At 50.9% G+C, this 17,301-nt stretch overlaps 2 protein-coding genes across 3 annotated transcripts; one reads left to right on the top strand and one right to left on the bottom strand.

Moving 5' to 3' along the window:
• Positions 1-9,883: 9,883 nt before the first annotated feature.
• Positions 9,884-14,047, top strand: RAB17 (RAB17, member RAS oncogene family). Of its 2 annotated transcripts, none has more exons than XM_065750313.1 (7): positions 9,884-9,933; positions 10,068-10,150; positions 12,320-12,479; positions 12,635-12,786; positions 13,001-13,126; positions 13,329-13,422; positions 13,930-14,047. In XM_065750313.1, exons 1-7 carry the CDS (start codon positions 9,912-9,914, stop codon positions 14,040-14,042), a joined length of 750 nt encoding a protein of 249 aa, XP_065606385.1. In that variant the 5' UTR covers positions 9,884-9,911; the 3' UTR covers positions 14,043-14,047. The 2 variants fall into 2 exon arrangements, with proteins under 2 accessions (XP_065606385.1, XP_065606386.1); XM_065750314.1 differs by having other exon boundaries at positions 9,911-9,974.
• Positions 14,048-15,041: 994 nt separating this feature from the next.
• Positions 15,042-15,922, bottom strand: PRLH (prolactin releasing hormone). Its single transcript, XM_065751301.1, has 3 exons — positions 15,886-15,922; positions 15,406-15,568; positions 15,042-15,208 (listed from the first exon to the last, which is right to left on the bottom strand). The coding sequence occupies exons 2-3, from the start codon at positions 15,515-15,517 to the stop codon at positions 15,042-15,044; spliced, it is 279 nt and encodes a 92-aa protein (XP_065607373.1). The 5' UTR covers positions 15,518-15,568; positions 15,886-15,922.
• Positions 15,923-17,301: the final 1,379 nt, after the last annotated feature.

Raw genomic sequence — 17,301 nt, 5'->3', positions numbered from 1 at the left:
CATTGACAAAGAACAAGTAGCATCTGGGATTCCTGTCGCAGCCCTTGTGCCTCAATTCTCCAAGCTACTTCCTTCCCTATAGGTCTTCCCAGCTCAGGACACCAAACATGTCACACAGATGCCTCATAGAAGCAGGACTGCCCAACACATGCCCCTGTCGACAAAGACCAGAGTGCTGCATTTAATCTCCACGACTCAATTTTATTATGTATTCAAACTTGATAAAGGCGAAAGGCAGTGCTTGCCAGCTCTGAGCGGCTCCAGCATCTCCTGAGAGTGTAGAGGATGTGACACTGTGGGACAGAGTGGGCAGGGCAGGGATGGGTTGAAAGTTGGACCAGATGGTCTCAGTGGTCTTTTCCAACCTCATCATGATTCCGTGATGCCAGAGCTCGAGAGGAGAGCTTATATAGATTTTTGTTTCTCCGAGTCTTAAGTCTTTCAGAGACTTGCATTCAGAGCTTAGGAAGGGCAGGAAAACACCCGGAGTCCAGGGCAACTGTAAATTACAGATCAGACCCATTCTAAAATCAGAAATCGCCACGTCACTGCCCACTTCTTCTCAGCCTGCCGACCGTGCACACCCAAAGCCAACATCTATCTGGAAGTTTTTGCATACAGAGATTGAGATTCAGGTCATCTGTGCAGGAGGCTGATCCTCAAATTCAAAACCATGTCAAACAGTTAAATATATCAACCTTCCCAAGAGGGCATTTATCAGAACACAAAGCAACTGGTTGCTGCTCCAGGAAAGAAAACTAGTTCTAGCAGAATCCCTCTCCCCAGATGGGTATAGATGCCCTCCATACGATCCAGGCTGTGACTTGGTCTCCAGAAATTATTGTCACTTGCTGCTTTTTATACAAGTGACATCAAGGTGACTATTTATAGCTGGTGCCTGCGCTGAATCTTTTGTCTTCATTCCTCGGCGGGGCAATGTGCTGCGCTCAGAAAGGCTGTGCATAAAGCTTGGCGAGGCCTTTGATGGACAGCCACTGCCTTCAGAGGACGTGCATAGTGGGGAACTCTAAACTAAGCCCTGGGAGACACACTGGAACCAGCCACCCCAGCAGGCACAGCTGGGGTGCATCCCATGGCCCCATCACCTGCGGTCTTGCATGGGTTCAGCATTACTTTCAAGAGGAAACCCCAGTTACATCCTCTCCTTCACCTTGCCTGTGCTCCAGCTCTGGTTAAATGTCTGCTAATTTCCCAGAGCTCGTGTTCTAGCACTGCTTTTATTGTGACTCACAGTGGTATGGGATCAATACTATTTCTTGCATCTGGTACCACTGCTCTTAACAAGGAACAAATGATTTTTTTTTTAATATCAGATGAAGCAGCTACACCAGCTCCCCGCTTTACTTGGGCACTGAAAACAAACAGCCATGTCCTGAGATTTGGAGTCAAGTTTACTCTGATTTCATGCAAGTGAAAAAAAGGCCAAACAGATGCTCTGCAGGGTCTCAAAAACAGATTCAGGCTCTGCTATGCAAGCAAAGCCTCACTGTGACTTATTTTCTTTGCTGTCCCTCAGGTTTCCCTTCTGAAGCCATCCCCATCTCCCAGAGACCTCGCTTAGCACTATCACTGTTTCAGGCTCTACATAACTTGTTTCCAGAGACCTTATCCTTGAATTTGCCCCTGCCCTTTGAGGAATTCTGGCTAAAGACACAGGGCAGTGCCTTATTTTTAGGCCCGTGTTACCCAGGGATTTCAGCCACCTGTGCAGCTGCATCACTGTATCCACGCAAGGAATTTCCAGTTCAGCAGTGCAGTATGATTTGCATTCTCGCTGCTTGCCTGAAAGCCTTGGGCCCCTCACAGCCAATCTGAGGTTTGTGTAGAGCAGATTTGTGTCTGCAAATCCATTGCAAGGACATTGTTAAAGAAAATAAACAAACAAAAAGCACAGAACTGGGAGGAGGAGAAGCTACTGACTTGCAATTCAAGTCACACATCAAACGTGCGCTGTGATTCAATGAATCCTGCTTTTTTGCTTGCATTCCAGATGCTCAGAGTAATGATTTCTTTTAATCCAGTCAAAATAAGCCATCCTGTTACAAAACTACTATATACACAGCATTTGTCCAAATAAATATGAAAGAGTGATTCAAAGACATTAGTTTTGGCTCCACTACGAAGTATGGTGATGGCAGCTGAAAGTTAAGTACGGAAATGTACGTTTCTTATTCTAATGATCAACGTGAAGTCGAGACCCATTTTGTCTGGGAGCCACAGCTGATTAATGATAGTCAAGCAAGACGGAGTGTCCCATGCCAGTTTCAAGGGGCTTTATTTTAAGAGCAATATCCTGTGTACAAGGAGGCCGTTCCATGCGGAGCACATCCCAAAGATACAATTTTCCCTCTGTGTTGCTCTTAAACCAAACCGCCTTGTAAAACCACACTCCTGAGAGCCAGAACAAGCCATCAGCTGTTCAAACTACTGCTGCTTGTGTACTCAGTAGACCATTTCTACATAATAAAGTGGATGGTTTTATGTTTTGCGCAGCAAAGTATGATTACATTTCTATTAGCTTTAAACCCTGGGATAGAGGAAACCAGTGGCTCGCTGACAGCAGTGAACGAAAACAGTTTCACCTTCTGCTCCACTGTAAGATCACGGCATCTGGCAAGCAAGAAAGGAAGTCTGACAGCTTTAACAAGATGTCCATTAGTCCAAGGGGAGTGGAATGCTTAAATACTTCAGAAAACCTACACCTATGAGGCCAATATTTCATGTTGCCAAGATCCCTGAAAGGAGCAGAGCTCCATTAACGTGGTGACTTTTTGCAGTCTTAGCAGCAGTGGTATCCTGCGGAGTCTGTGGATTTATTAATGGAAAAAAATTACGTCACAGACAAATATGTGCTGGTACTGAAGTACTTTGGAAAAAAACACTGGGGCAGTGTCGAGACAGGGCCCAGGAGACTGCTAGTGGCACAACACCAGCAACCAAATGTCTTGTTCTCTTTTTCACCTGCAGCATCACATTTTTCTCTACTAGAGATGTGTTCTTTCTGAAGAGGCTTTGGTTGTCCTCGTCTTGCCTAGATTTCTCAATGGCCTCCTGAGTCAGCTGGGCACGTCATGAGAGAGATTCTCATCTGCAAATTTTGTACAGGTCACTGAAGGTGCCACTTTGGGGATCTTGAGGTCTCTGACCTGGACTCTTTCAGTGCTGAGGAAGACTCTTCCTTCAGAGGGAATCTTTCAAAGCTCTGGGCTTGATTTAATTTAATATTTTCATTAGCACCCTGATGCGATTAGGGTTGCATTCACGAAATACTTGGATGACACAGTGTATGAAGCAAGTAAAGGAAAGTCATACAAGAATGGGAAGAGGTTAAGGACTTGAGACACAAATGCAATGACACCAGGCAGACTGCAAATCCCATGTCAAGGACTAAGCTCATGATCTCATCAGCTAGAAATGACAGAGAGGAGGAAGTTCTGAGTTTATAAATCAGTCACGGTTTGGTTGCGTGCCATCATCACAACACAAACACCAAAGAATTATGTTTAATGTTAGAACATTTCAGGTCAGGGTCTCCCAGTGCAAACATTGCACACAACATCTACACGACCTTACCTTGAGCGGTGTCCCTTTGTCTGCTTACCCATGTTAGGAAGCATTCAGACTTGCATATCTGTAGAGCAAAAAGCTGCTAGCACAAGCAGCAGGAGGACCTCATCTGAGATGAGCTGGCCTGTCCACTGAAAAACAGAACAACTGAGTCTCTTTGCTATAAACTCCTTCGGAGAGAAGATCTGCGGATAATTCTGTGTAAAGCTGAGAGCCAAGTTAGCACAAAAGCTTACAGCTAGACAAAACACATGTAATTGCAGTCTGGAAATCAGATGTTTATTGCCAAAGTGCTGGACACAAACCCCAAAGAAGTTGTGAGCATTATCATGAGTGCTTGGCTGCTGACACTAGCACTAGCTTTAAACACCACATGCTCTCTTCCCTGCCACAAGGCTTGGGACATGAGTATCTATCACAGGCAGCACCAGAGCAGCTGTAGAGAGGTTCTCCTGATGCTACTGACTGGATGACAGAAACCCAGCATTGCAATCCTGTATGCTCTGCACTACTGTGCCAAGCAGGGAACTCTCCTCCAATTCCAAAACTCTCTCTGAGCTTGTTTAAAACTGCTCATCTTGGGCTACAGTGGGATCCCACTCAGGCAGCCTCTGCAGATCTAATCTAATTACGAGCATACACACCACAGCTCTGAGCGTTTTGGCACAAAGCAAAGTTAAGCCAGCTCCGCAGCAGCTGTAGTCACAGAGAGCCAAATCTGGCCCAGGCTGCTGCACAGCAGCTGATGGCAGTGCCTGGCTCACACAAAAAGCTGTTACAGGCTGCTGTCTGTAATCTGTACCGCTATCTGCTCCCTCCAGTTGCAAAATCTGGCTGCTCCTCCTCCTCTGGCTTCCCCTCTTGCCGTGAAGCTAAGTATACCTTAGGCTGTTCTTGGAGGAAACTTCTCAGAATACATGGTGCATTGTTTCCACCTGGCCTTACAACACTCACCAGAAGTGCTGCAGGGATGAGATCCCATTCCAGACACAGGATCATGCAGTGAGAATACCTCCAAGGCATGCACTGCACCCCTATACCTTTCCCCCCAGTGCCTGGGCCAAAGGCAGCAAGAGATCTGTAGGCACGCTTCATCTGCTTGTAAATCTGTCAAAAAGCAGATGGGTTTTCCTTCAGCAGACCTAAACTGGGACAGCTTTGGCGAAAACAATGCATTACATCAGCTGGAGCTGGCTCTGCATCTCTTTGTGATTAACGTATGGAAGTATTCCTTCCGTCACTGCCGTGCTGTCCTTGCCACTCTGACAGTGTGTAGACACGAGAGCAAGGGGACACATGGCCTGCTTACAAGGGCCGGATGCTTCCTGCTTGTTGGATTTCCCATGCTTTGGCTGCTCCATGCTGTGTGGCCTCACCCACTCCTGTCCCAAACATTCCAAGCTGAGCTACATTTTCCACGCAGGCCCTCCCAGTTTTCTTAAACTCGAGTTGTTAGGACTGCCGTAACACACAGCCCCAACATATGGTCTGAAAACACGGCTTGTTTGTAGCAGATTGCTTGCTCTAGTTAGTCGTACCGTTCATCCAAATGGCATGTGAACATTGGTTTGGAAAATCTTATGTGCAGTCTGAGCCCCTCTGTTGCTTCTCGAGATCATCCACAGCTTATCGAGGATTCAGTATCTTCCACTCCCCTATGAAGCAGCGCATCACTACCCCATCTCCTGTCAGCTCTCTGCCACCCAGAACAGCAGCAGGCAGCTGATAGTTCCTGGCTTGCCTAAAATAAGCCAAGCTGGTGCTAAAGAATTTGTGTTCCAGCTGTGCTAATCACCAGCAGGGCAGGAAGGCAGGTCATTATAGTTTCCTGAAACAAAGATGCTGGCCTTAACTCGGAAGTGGAAGAAGATAACAGTAAGAAAACATCAGAGGAAGCAGAAATGAAACACTTCAGACATTACAATGCCTCAGAGCTAAGGGTGCCTCTGATTTTAAGCCATAACGCATTTTCTTAGCATCTGTGGCATTCCTGATTTTTCCATGCTCAGGGAGCCAGGAACGGTGTTTGGGAGTGGCTCATCTGCTCAGGGTGTTTCCCCTACCCCTCCTGCACCCATCCATGTCAGGCACCACCTCTGCCAGTCAACCTCATTTTCAGCACAAGATTTCATCCTCTTTGACCTTTCAGCAACGGGGCAAGGCAGGGAAGACTGATTTCTCTATGCTGGCCTCTTTCTGGGCAGCTACTAAAGATTCTGAAACATCTGAGTCCATTAGTGCCTCGACAAACTAATTAGAGTTCCCAAAATAATTTTTAATACATTTTTCAATTATAAAAGGAGCTGCTCTAGGTAAGAGCAGATAATGGTTTCCCCCTCGAGGTATCTTTGTTCCTTCCTGGCTCACTGGCAACAGATGAGTCGCTTTGCCCCTTTGTAACAGCACTCTGCTCTTCCAGCAGTGGCTGGTGTTAGGCAAGGCTGTTCAGGCTCAAACTCATGAGACAATTTCAGTTCCTGTGCATTTCCACACTGTGCTCATAACACCGGGTGGAAACCAGCCAACAGTTTATCCAAGACCTGAAAAAAGTAAGAATACCTTGTGGCCCACTACAAAGCGAGGAGACACAGACCCCATCACACAACGCTCTGTGAACGCATCTGTACTATACATCCCAAATCTGGATGGGGATCCCAGCAAAATAAACCTATGTTCACAGCCACACTTGCTTTCCAAGTCTGTGCTAGACAACATAACTTAAATATTTCTCTCTCCAAGCACACATTACAACGGCTTGGGGAACACAGACAAGCGAAACACTTCTGGGTGAGATTATCACCTCTTGGCAAGGTGAGCTGGAGTCATGCAGGAGAACATGGAATTTGGGGTAAGCAAAGCATTTGTAGTGAAATACTCCTATTGAGGAATCAGCCAGAAATCACAAGGGAGCAAGCTAACAGAGAGCAGCCTAAGGAGGCAGCAGTCCGGAGCCACAGGCAGCTCCTCTCAGGTATGAGAAGATGGGAAGTCTCACTACTTCCCAAGCCTCAAGCAAGTTAAGCCTCTTTCCACGTGTGTAAAGAATATGATCATCCTCTTCAAATGTGTAGCAGGCAGGGCTATAAGAAAGCACCAGGCAATGCTATAGGAAGGCATTCCTTGTGGTTCACGCATGTTTTCTCTTTGTAATTAATATTGAAAATGTTTATTGTATTCAGTAGTTACTTTCCTCCTTGGCCTTTAACACATTCAAGTGTTCACTGTCAGCTACCATCTGGGAGCCATTAATATTAAGCATGTTTAATGTTTCCAAGCCAATCTCCGGAGCCTTTAGCATTGTTAATAATTAATACGAGAAGGGCAGCACTTCAGGAGCCCGAAGCAGGGCACAATGGGCTCGGTTTCGAGGCTCAGTGTGAACAATCTGTTCATCATTACAACTCCGCAAATCCTCAGAACCTTTCTTAGCTCTCCACCAGCGCAGCAGTGAGGAGCTCGACCTGTTTTTCATCATCAAAGGCACAGCCCCTCCTCCTCTCAGGACTGACAAACAACTTCTTCACGCTCTGCTGCAGCAGTGACAAACCTTGCCTGTGGGATCATCGGTGGGTTACTGTTGGTCTTCAGGCTCCGGCAGGTGAACTCTGCTTGATCTTGTGGCGTCAGTTCATGACATTACTTGAGGCACACTGCAGGAGAAACAGCAGAGACAGGATGCTTAGAAAAAGCATCCCCATTCAAAACCAGGACCTTGCAATTCACTTCTTCCATGTTTTCTATGAGAACCAGAAGTGTTTATGAGAGTAAAAGCACAGGCATGGTGAACCCTTTTGAGAAGGTCTGGAAGAAGCTCCCACCAGTGAAAAGATGGAGCAGCCCTGGGGTTTACCAGCCCGCAATAGTTCCCAGCACAAATCTTCATGCAGACACTGCCTTCTTTCGTGTTCAGCACGAGCTTTTGCTCTGAGTTGAGCTGTCCCAGTGGGTTGGCCATTCCTACCCCAGCACATCATATACCTGTCAGCAAGAGCAGGGGGATTAAAGCAGTAAAGGGCTGAACTAAACCTTCATAAGCTTACACGATGTTTCCAAACATGGTTTTATAACACCACCTTTAAAGTGGTTTGATAGCAAACGAGCCCATTTGCAGGTAATAAACATAACTTCTTGTGACCTCTTGAGGGATCGACTGTTTTGAATTCACTGTACTTACCGTGCTTTCAGATGTTTCTTCTCAAAACAAACTGGCTTGCACAAATAGAAGAGCCTCTGCCTTGCACCAACTTTTACTTTAAAGAAGCAGGGCACAGGGAAGCAACCTGCAGCAGTCAGGGCCAGAAACAGGAAATTACTGGAGTCATTCTTGTGTGGTGGCTCTAGGAGTTTTACCTGTGTCCTCCTGAAATGTCACCAGCTCCTCCAAGGAAAAGCGTTGAGAACAGTGCAGTGGGGGAAGGTCTGCAAGTGGTTTTGAGGTGCTCAGGTCACACAGCGCTGGGCTGGAATATTTGATCCCTACCGCTCCTGCGGCATCAGGAAATGTAAAGGCAATCCTTGCGAGGGAAGCTTATTTTGGGTATGAATACAGTCGAGCAAGGTGCATCCTTGCAAAGAAGCATCTGCCCTGTTACCGTCACTGCCTACTGCCGTCTCATCTGCAGAAATGAGACTTGACTGAAAGCATGGACGAGCTGTGCCCTCTAGTGGGTCTGGCTCACAGGGAGCTGGGGGAAGCCCCATCCACGACGTGATCAACCAAGGGACACATCCCTGGGCTGCCTGGATCCGTCACCAGGAAGTGCTTTGGGCAGGCATTTCACTTAAGCCACTGCTTCAGTTACCACTACCCCCTGCACCTCAGTCTTTCCCAAACCCTGAGACACTTCTGAACCCCTCTTTTGTGCCACTGTAACTATTCACATAAAGCTCTGAAAAAAAGAGGGCAGTGCCATAACAGAGCCCCACCTACTGTGGGGGAAAGACTGGGGTACCTAAGCCACTTCTGTACCGAGGAAATTAGCCTTAGATGGTTTGGGATTTCCCAGGGTTGTTGGGAACCTTCTTCAAAGGTTTCCCAAATTCTTTCTAGCTTGGGTAGAGCTTGTGGGAAGGGACCTGGGTAGGAGGGGATTTTCTGCCCTCTGGCAAAGCAGATTTATTCAGGGTCGAGGTGTACAAGAGTGTATGTGAGCCAGTTTAGGGGGTCATGTTCCCAAACAAAGGGAAATCCACTGTCATTTGACTCTCACACCAGGACTACTCATGCAGGCTTACAGAACTGATCCAAACCAGCAGGGAAATTGCTCCCATATGACACTGTGCAGCCCTTGGCTGTCTGTAAATGGTGCTTCAGTACAGAAATGGGAAGTAACTGAGCCCCAGCAGTCAGGCTTTGGAGGTCACAAGACATCTGCTCTTGCAAAACAGGGATAAGTGTTTTTAGTTCAGCTCTTAGAATCATAGATTCATACCATCTATTTGAATTGGAAGGAACCCTTAAAGGCCATCCAGTCCAACTCCCCTGCAATGAACAGGGACACCTATGGCTCCATCAGGTTCTCAGAGCCCCATCCAGCCTGACCTTAGGCGTCTGCAAGGATGGTTCATCCACCACCCCTCTGGGCAGCCCATGCCAGTGCTTCAGAACCCTCATTGTAAAAGCTTTTTCCTTACATCCAAGCTAAACCTCTCCTCTTTTAGTTTGAAAACTTTTCCCCTTGTCTTTTCCTCTTAGGACTCTGCTTCTCACCCTTCTCCCTGTAACCATTAGGAAAAGTCTTTGCTGCGCTGCCAGAAAGCTTTAGGAGCTGCTGCTACTGCTTGAAGGAAAGGCGTTAAACATCGTGAAGCTAGGGCTAGAAATAAAGAAGCTATCTTCATTTAGATTATTGCAGATCTCCCTGTTCTTGCCCCAGATGGATTATCCCAATAATTTAGCATATTGTCCTTCTTCCCTGTTAAGGTAACAAGCATTTGAACAGGAGCTTCCTACAAAGCTCCCAGCCCAGTCACCTGTGCTAACTGGCTATTAGTTTAATTAAAAGGCAGGAGAAGCCCAGGTACTCGTGTTTTTTGCTCGCTTTGTCTGCTCCTTGCTGGCTTGTCTGCCCAAGAGCTTTGCAGGAGAAGTGGGCGCACTGCTTCCTACCAGCTCCTGAAAAACAACTCACTTTGGCAGTCCCAGGTCCCAGTTATCAGAACCCACATCCTGGCACGAGACCAAAGGAAGCCTAACCCATGTCAGCAGAAACTGCTGTGCCATAACGCCCTGCTCCAGCCTGCCCTGTACCCAGCCCTCAACCTCTGCTGCAAGACGCAGGCTGCAATGCTGGCCGAGCTCACAGCATCACCACGAAATAGCCATGGAGCCGTGCAGAGGGCAGGGTTTACATCCCAGCCTCACCCCACCAGCAGGAGGGTTTAAGGTTCACTGCTTTCCACACATATCTCAACTTTGGCACCGCTCTCTGAGAGCCGCCAGCTTGCCTTGCCTGAGTTTCGCTTTTCTTTTCCTGCAGCAAGAAGGCAGCCCAGGAAGTCAGACAAGGCCGTTCCCATCCTCTGCGACCCCTGTATAGGAAGAGACCAAAGCTGCATACAGGTAACTGTTTCCTCTGCCTCATATGGCTGCCCCTGCCACCTCCCATCCACCTCTCCCCCTAGACCATGAGATTTGCCTTCCTACCCTGATCAAGGCCATAAAGGCAGCCCACTTTCTGAATCCCCAGCCAGAGTTGGGGTCTCCTCTTGCTGCTGGCTTATTTCTCTCCATCTGCGTGATTAACGACCTCAGCTCAGAAGGGACTGTGTTGAGAAATCAGCATTATGTCACTTCAGTGTTGTTTACACACGGAAGTGTTTGTGCAGCTCGGGTTTTTGTATCCCCTGGTAAACTTTGCTTAAGAGCTCTTGTACACCAAGTGGTGGAGATCCTCATGGGTCCTTTCCAATGCTGCATATTCTGACTTATGATTCTGCTTCTTTTGCTTCCTCGCCTTTCTCCTCAGGTGAAAAAGAGAGGTGCACCCCCTGCACCCTCTCAGCGCAGAAAATAAATTGTTTGGCAAAGCTTCCCATCCCTAATAGCTCTCTTTATTTTCAGGAGAAGTTTGAAAGGAAGATTTCCTGCAATTGCAGTAATTGTTGAGTGAGCTTTATTCAAGTGTCAGTGCAACCTTCCGGGGTTAAATTGAGATCACTTTTGGGGGCATTTTAAGAAATAATGAGAAATAGAATTGATAAGACAGTTAAGATTCATGCAGCTTCTTGTAAAAGCGGCCTGTGTGGATTACAGGGGCAAACAGCTGGGGAACTGGGAAAAATTAAAGGCCTGGAGCCTGCCAGATTGCAGGGGAGAGACTGAAATGATGGGACAGGCAGCATGCTGAAACAAGGGGCTTTTGTAAGAGAGAGGAGCTGGGAGAAGGGAGGGGGATGTGAACCTACTGCTCAGGGCTGTGGTATGCATCAGGAGAGGATTAGATTGGCCAACGGGAAGAATGTCTTCACAGAGTGTAGTCAGATATTGCAAGGAGATGCCCTGGGCAGTGGTGGAGTCCCTGGCACTGGAGGTATTTAAAAGCTGTATGAGGTTCAGTGTCATCTCATGCCCTGCTCCTGTGCCCCATGCATGAGCCAACCATCTTCTCTCTTTTACTTAATTCTCAGCTGAAACCCACTGCTCTTAAGGAGAAGCCCTACAAGGAAGAGCCAAGATCATGCCTCAGCTAACTAGCGTAGCAATCACCCTCTGTGCCCAAGGCTGGGCTTGTGCAGCCCTGAGGAGTGCTGACACCCAGAAGGGCTCACAGCAGCCATCCCCATCCCAGAGTGCAGCACACACCTGCAAGCAGCTCTCCAGGGGTCAGGCTTGAGGCTGGAGCCAGGCTGCACTCTTCTCAGACCTCATTTTAAGGGCTGACTGCCACTGAGGAAGGATCTCTCGCTGAAGATCCCTCCTTTGTCGAGTCTTCCTGATAGTCTAGATCTTTGGATATGGATCAACATCCTTTCTTCCTAACACCTTCTCATTGTGCATCTCCAGAACAGACATTTGATGGGATATGGAACTCCAGACAACAGTGAGAGAGTTCAGACTCTGAGAAAGGTGTATTAATTAGTGTCTGGGCAGTGCAGGTGATACTGGGAGGCCATGCAAAGCATGCAGTAATAGATAAAGTTCAGGTGTTCCCAGTCCCTACAACACCAAAGCAGCTGCAGGAGTTCTTAGGTACACTGGGATACTGGCGTTTCCTTATGCCTCATTTAGCACAGCTGCTGATTACAATCCTTGCTCGAAGATGAGACCAGAACCCTTGCCAGAGACAACTGCTTACCTTGCCAGGGGACACAACCCTCTCCAAAGGTGTCGAGTTGACTATATAGGCCCTTTCCCACAATCTGAGAGGGCCAGATATGCATTAACTCACGTTGACAAGGCAAGTGGATTGATGCAGGCTTATCTGATACCAAAAGTAACCCAGGCCTATGCCAACAAGGCTTTAACCAAATTAATGGCAGCATATGGGACTCTGCAGGTCATCAAGGGCGATCAGGGTACACACTTCACAGGAGCAATGGTACAACACTGGGTGGAAGAGAACAACGCTGAGTGGCGATTTCACCTGCCCTATAATCCAACGGGAGCAGGCCTCACTGAAAATAATAATGGCATCCTCAAAGCTGCTGGCCAAAGGGTGTGGTAACGAGCTCATGTTGGTGGACCTGGCATCCCTGCTGACACATTTTGATGGAGTTGGTTTTCTTGCAGGACATGGCACAGACAGCAGTGCTAGGCAGCTCCCTGGGGGATAACTGTCCCACCTACATCTACAAGGTGGTCCTGCTGGGGAGCACGTCAGTGGGGAAGTCAAGCCTTGCCTACAGATACGTCAAAAATGACTTCAAGGAGTCGCTGCCTACCGTGGGATGTGAGTGAGCAGCTTCAATCCATTTCCTTCTGCCCCGTGCTGTAAGCCAAGCCACATCCAAACCACAGAGGCTCGATTTACCTCTGCTTGCTGGAGGCAGCTTAGCAGCAGGCCTCACAGCAGCAGACCAGAGCCCTCCACCACGTATCTTGCAGGCTCCTTCTTCACACAGACAGTCCAACTGGAGACAGCCACGATCAAGCTGGAGATCTGGGACACGGCTGGCCAGGAGAAGTACCACAGCGTCTGTCACCTCTACTACCGCGGTGCCCACGCTGCTCTCCTTGTTTACGACCTCACTAACAAGGTGAGATGGCGGATGCAGATCCTGTCTGCCTCAAAACACTGCCACGTGGCAGTGGAGCTGATGGGACAGGCATCCGGAGGTGTCCCTGGTAAAGGCCCACAAACCCTAAGTAGATAAATGTCCCACTGGGATGCATCAGCAGCTGCAGAGCCCGGGGGCTCCTACAAAAGCTTCCCTGTACCTTCACCAGCTGTGACTGTCTCTATCACCCCAGGAAACACTCAACAGGGTGAAGCAGTGGCTGACAGAACTGGAGAAGGAGTTCCTTCCTGATGAAATTGTCATTGCTTTGGTGGGAAACAAGACGGACCTGGCTGATGAACGGGAGGTTGCAGCTGAGGTGAGCACACACCGCGTCCCCGCTGCAAGCACTGGGACACATCCTAGCAGAGCCTTTGCTCCCAAAGTGGGGTCCCTCCTGCTCTGCCAGGTGGTCTCCCCATTGCTGAATGGGATGCAGGAGCCCTGCCTTGTCCCCGTGGGTCCCCAGGGCCACGTTGTCCCTCGGCACAGGGGAAATAGCACTGCTTTTCACCTCCTAGGAGGGGGAGGAGTTTGCAAGGAACAGAAGCCTGCTTTTCATGGAGACATCTGCAAAATCCAACCACCAAGTAAATGACATCTTCATGGCCATAGGTAAGGGGTGGGATGGCTCCAGGTGAGAACCAAAGCAGGGGAACCATGGGCCCTGGCTTCCCTCAACCTCCTGTGCAACATGGGGTGCAGCAGAGCTGCTCTGTGCCCACACTGGAAACCACTGAGGGTGCTCTGCTCTACCTCTTGCTGTTAGAATATTTGGAGAAGATGATGGGCTCTTCTTGCCATAAAGCATATGCTTCCAGGCTACAGATGCCTTCTCCATAAAGCGAGCTGGTCCTAGCTTTAGCTGTTGGAGGTGACAGTGACTGTGGTGGCAGCTCTGTGCCACACAGCATTAGAGGTGCAGAGATCAAAGCCACTATATTTTTTGGGCATAGCACATCTGTCCTCCAAGTGACATCACCATGCGGGCTAGAAGCTGCTGGGAAGTACCCACATGGCACCAATGGGGTGGGACAGGGCAGCAGGCACACCCCACCCTGCCTTAGAGGACCCCATGCCCTGGCAAAATTGGTGATGCTCTCGGCTCTGTGCTCCTGTCAGCCCAAGAGCTCCTGCGGCGTGAAGGCGAGAAGGCGGCTGTCCCATCCACAGGTGGTGGGCAGCGCTTGGACCTGGGGACGAGGAGGGCAAGGATGGGGTGCTGCCGCATCTGAGGGGCCACGGGCTCCCCACAGGACGTGGGACTGGACCTTGTGCTGGACCTTGGGCATCGGTGACCCACGGGGCACAAGACAGAGGATGGCTCACAGCCAGCGTGGAGCTGCCCCATCTTCTGCAAGTGAGCGCACGCAGTGCATGCAGACCCTCAGCAGGGCCCCGTGCTGGTGTCCTCCTGCCAAGAAGCAGCCCAGCTGGGGACATCCCCCTACCCCAGCCGTGCATCAGCTCCCCCAGCCTCAAGAGACTTCAGCTTGTGGAGCACATCCCAACAGCTTCAAGACTTGACTGCCAATAAAGTGCAGCTCATCTTGCCCGTGTCCTCTTCTCTGCCCCAGGTGACAACATGGAGGAGGTCTGGAGGTGGTGGGGCCCTCATCAGCCACCCCAATTGCCGGGAAACAGCTCTGGTTCCTAAGGCCAGGAAGCTCTCCCCTCCTGCCCCCCATATGCAGCACAGAGACATCCAAATATCCTAATGTGGGATGGGGGATCCTTCTGAGCTGCTGTCTCCTCCCGCTTGAATCCCCTCCATTCATGAGGCAGCAAATTGCCACTTGCCCCATCCCTGCCACATTAACCCTTCCCTTCCTAGGCAGCCCCGATCCTTGCTGCCCACCCTCAGGTTGCATTTAGGAACCACACCATCCTCACTCCGAACTGAGGGATGGGTAAAGCAGTGGAGACTCAGCTGCGAGAGAGGTGTCACAAAGTGAGGGGTGCCCTCTGAGCCGTGCCATGAAAACGGGGCTCTGTGGGGAGGTGGGGGACATGGTGCACTCAGGGGTGCTGACACACCATGGGGATCCCATAGGATTCACTTGCAGGAAGAGAGGAGAGCCTCCTCCGCTTAATTTTGGGTGACACCAACACCACTCGGGCTCATGCCCCGTCCCACCCCAAGCCCCCCCCCACTCACTGGGTTTCAGAGCAGAGAGTCAGGGCCAGCTGGAAGGAGAGGAAAAAGGCTTTTATTGGTGTCCTCCATCTTCAGCTCAGGCACTTTGCTGCTCCCGGGGGGAATGGGCGTGTGGGGGGATGCAGGCAGGGTGCAGGACAGCCCCCCTGGGCTGGACACCTTCCCCCAGAGCTCGCCGTCGCCCGAATCGCCCCACGGGCCTGATGCCACGGCCGGTGTACCAGGAGGGGTCGATGTCTGGGTCTGCGAGGAGAGAGATGAGGAACAGTCAGGGCAGTGGGGCACAGCACGTGGGGAAGAAGGAACGGGACTCAGGAGAGAAAAGGATGCTCGGGGCTGCCTGCAGGGCTGCTGCAATGCAAAGCTGCCCTTCTACACCCCGAACCTATGGGCTGCACCCCGGAGCGGGGTGCCAGGGAGGGTCCTGGGGGTTCCCTTACTCCTGCTCTCCTTACTCCTGATTTCCATGGAGCGCTCACGGAGGCGGCCGGCGGCGGGCAGGGCCATGCAGGTGAGCAGCAAGCACAGCAGGCAGGTGACCCCCAGCTTCATCCCCGAGGCTTTGTCCCCCTACAGCGGCTCGGCAACGGCGACGATGCCAACCTGCGGGCACACACAGGGCAATCGCTAGCTGAGGAAACCGGCGGCTTCCCTGATTGGGTCGGCAACGAGCTGACGGAGAAAGCGCGTCTCCGCCGTGGGAATGCCATCGGGGGACTCCATCCTCATCCGGATCCCGTCTCAGCATCCCCAAACCGCCGGCAAAAGGCGGAGGCGACGGGCTCGAGTTTGCATCAGCCTCACCTGCAGCCGAAGCCATCGGCTCGGGGAAGCAGCCGTGCGAGCCGGGCACGGAGCACAGACTCGAGCCCACGTCCCACGGGGCTGCCCACGTCGCGCTCCCTTCTCCCCGCGCTTACCTCGCTCCCGCAGCGCCCGGTGCCTTCCCGCGGAGCCCAGCGCTCGCCCTCTACGCCCCGGGGCCCCGCTCTCTGCTTTTATGCCCGGCTCCGTGCTGATGTCAGAAACGAGCCCCGGCGGGGACACAGCCGAGGCATCTCCCCCTCCCCGCCGCACCCCGCGCTCGCTCTCGTCGAATCAGGAAAGGGATTTTCGTGACTCATAGCGGGCCGTAATTTTATCTCCAGCCGGCCGAGGCACATCGCTCGGGAGCGTGCTGATCTCCGTCCTCGACGTGACGCGATTCGGGACGAGGGGAAGCTTTCCGCCCGTGTTTGTTGGAGAGGGGAAGAGTTGGGAGTGATGCGGTCCCCGACCCACCGCCATGTGTTGCTTTGGGAAATCAGACGCCGACGGTGTGGGGCAGCCTGGAGCATCCCCTGCTCCCCCTGTGGGGCTGGAGCAGCAGCTGCTGGGTACCTCCAACCGTGCTCATCCTGAGCGCAGAGCAGTGCCTGCACCGCAGTGGGGGGAGCACAGCTCATACAGCCCACCCCATATGACCAAAGGGACGTCCCACAGCACATGGCAGAGAGAGAAAGGGGCCTTAGCTGCAGCACGTTGAAAGGATGCACGGTGAAACCAACTACATGCTCTGGACTTGACCTTGGCTTTATTGTATGATGTAGCATACATAATCTCTACACAGGCAGCTGGGGTAGGAGACCAGCAGATAGTAACGTGGATAACTACAACCTGAACAATGCCCTACTGGATGCTGTTGAGATTCAGAAGGGTCAAGAGTGTGTCTGAGCACCTGAAAGAACTTGGCTTAGGCTTAGCCAGGGAACTGAGTACAGCAAAAGGTGCACGGGGTGAGTGCTGAACCACAGGCAGGATCCAGACTCCAAGCTTCTTACCATTTCTCTGGGTTGTCTGCAGGATGAATTTCTAGGTAAGGAGTTCTTTGCAACTACCAAAGCCAAACCTTGGGAATTAGTGCTAAAGGTAAAGGATGCATACTGGCAGATAATGAGCTGAAGTCTTTAACAAAGATCTCCTCCGAAGTCTTGTGGAAGCAGAAGGTGCAAGAAAGCAGGCAACCTGGGGGAGTGGGAGGGTGGTTGCAGTGCTGCTGCTGCCTGCTAGGAGCTCAGGGGCAGCACAGCCCAGTGGGCACACCTCCAAGGGACCTCTCTGCAGCCTGGGGCATATCCGAGCCCACCTGCTTCAGGCAAGAAGCCTCAGTGTGTATTTTTTAGTGCTAAGAGCTGCTGGCCAAGCTTACAGGGCTCCCACGCAGGGAAAGGAAGCGATGCTCCAGGGATGAGGCATAACACATCAGGCCTTAGGACACCGCTCTTTACATCAGGGCACCTTCCTCTGGCACCACCACCAGTGGTTCCCATTAAACTGAGCAGCGTCCCTAGGGGAAC

Source organism: Cyrtonyx montezumae, unplaced genomic scaffold (genome assembly GCF_038088225.1).
Source record: "Cyrtonyx montezumae isolate F1298 unplaced genomic scaffold, pur_monq_1.0 scaffold_7, whole genome shotgun sequence".
Taxonomy (NCBI): Eukaryota; Metazoa; Chordata; class Aves; order Galliformes; family Odontophoridae; genus Cyrtonyx; species Cyrtonyx montezumae.
The sequence above is the reverse complement of the archived record's forward strand: the minus strand, read 5'-3'. Positions and strand labels throughout refer to the sequence as shown.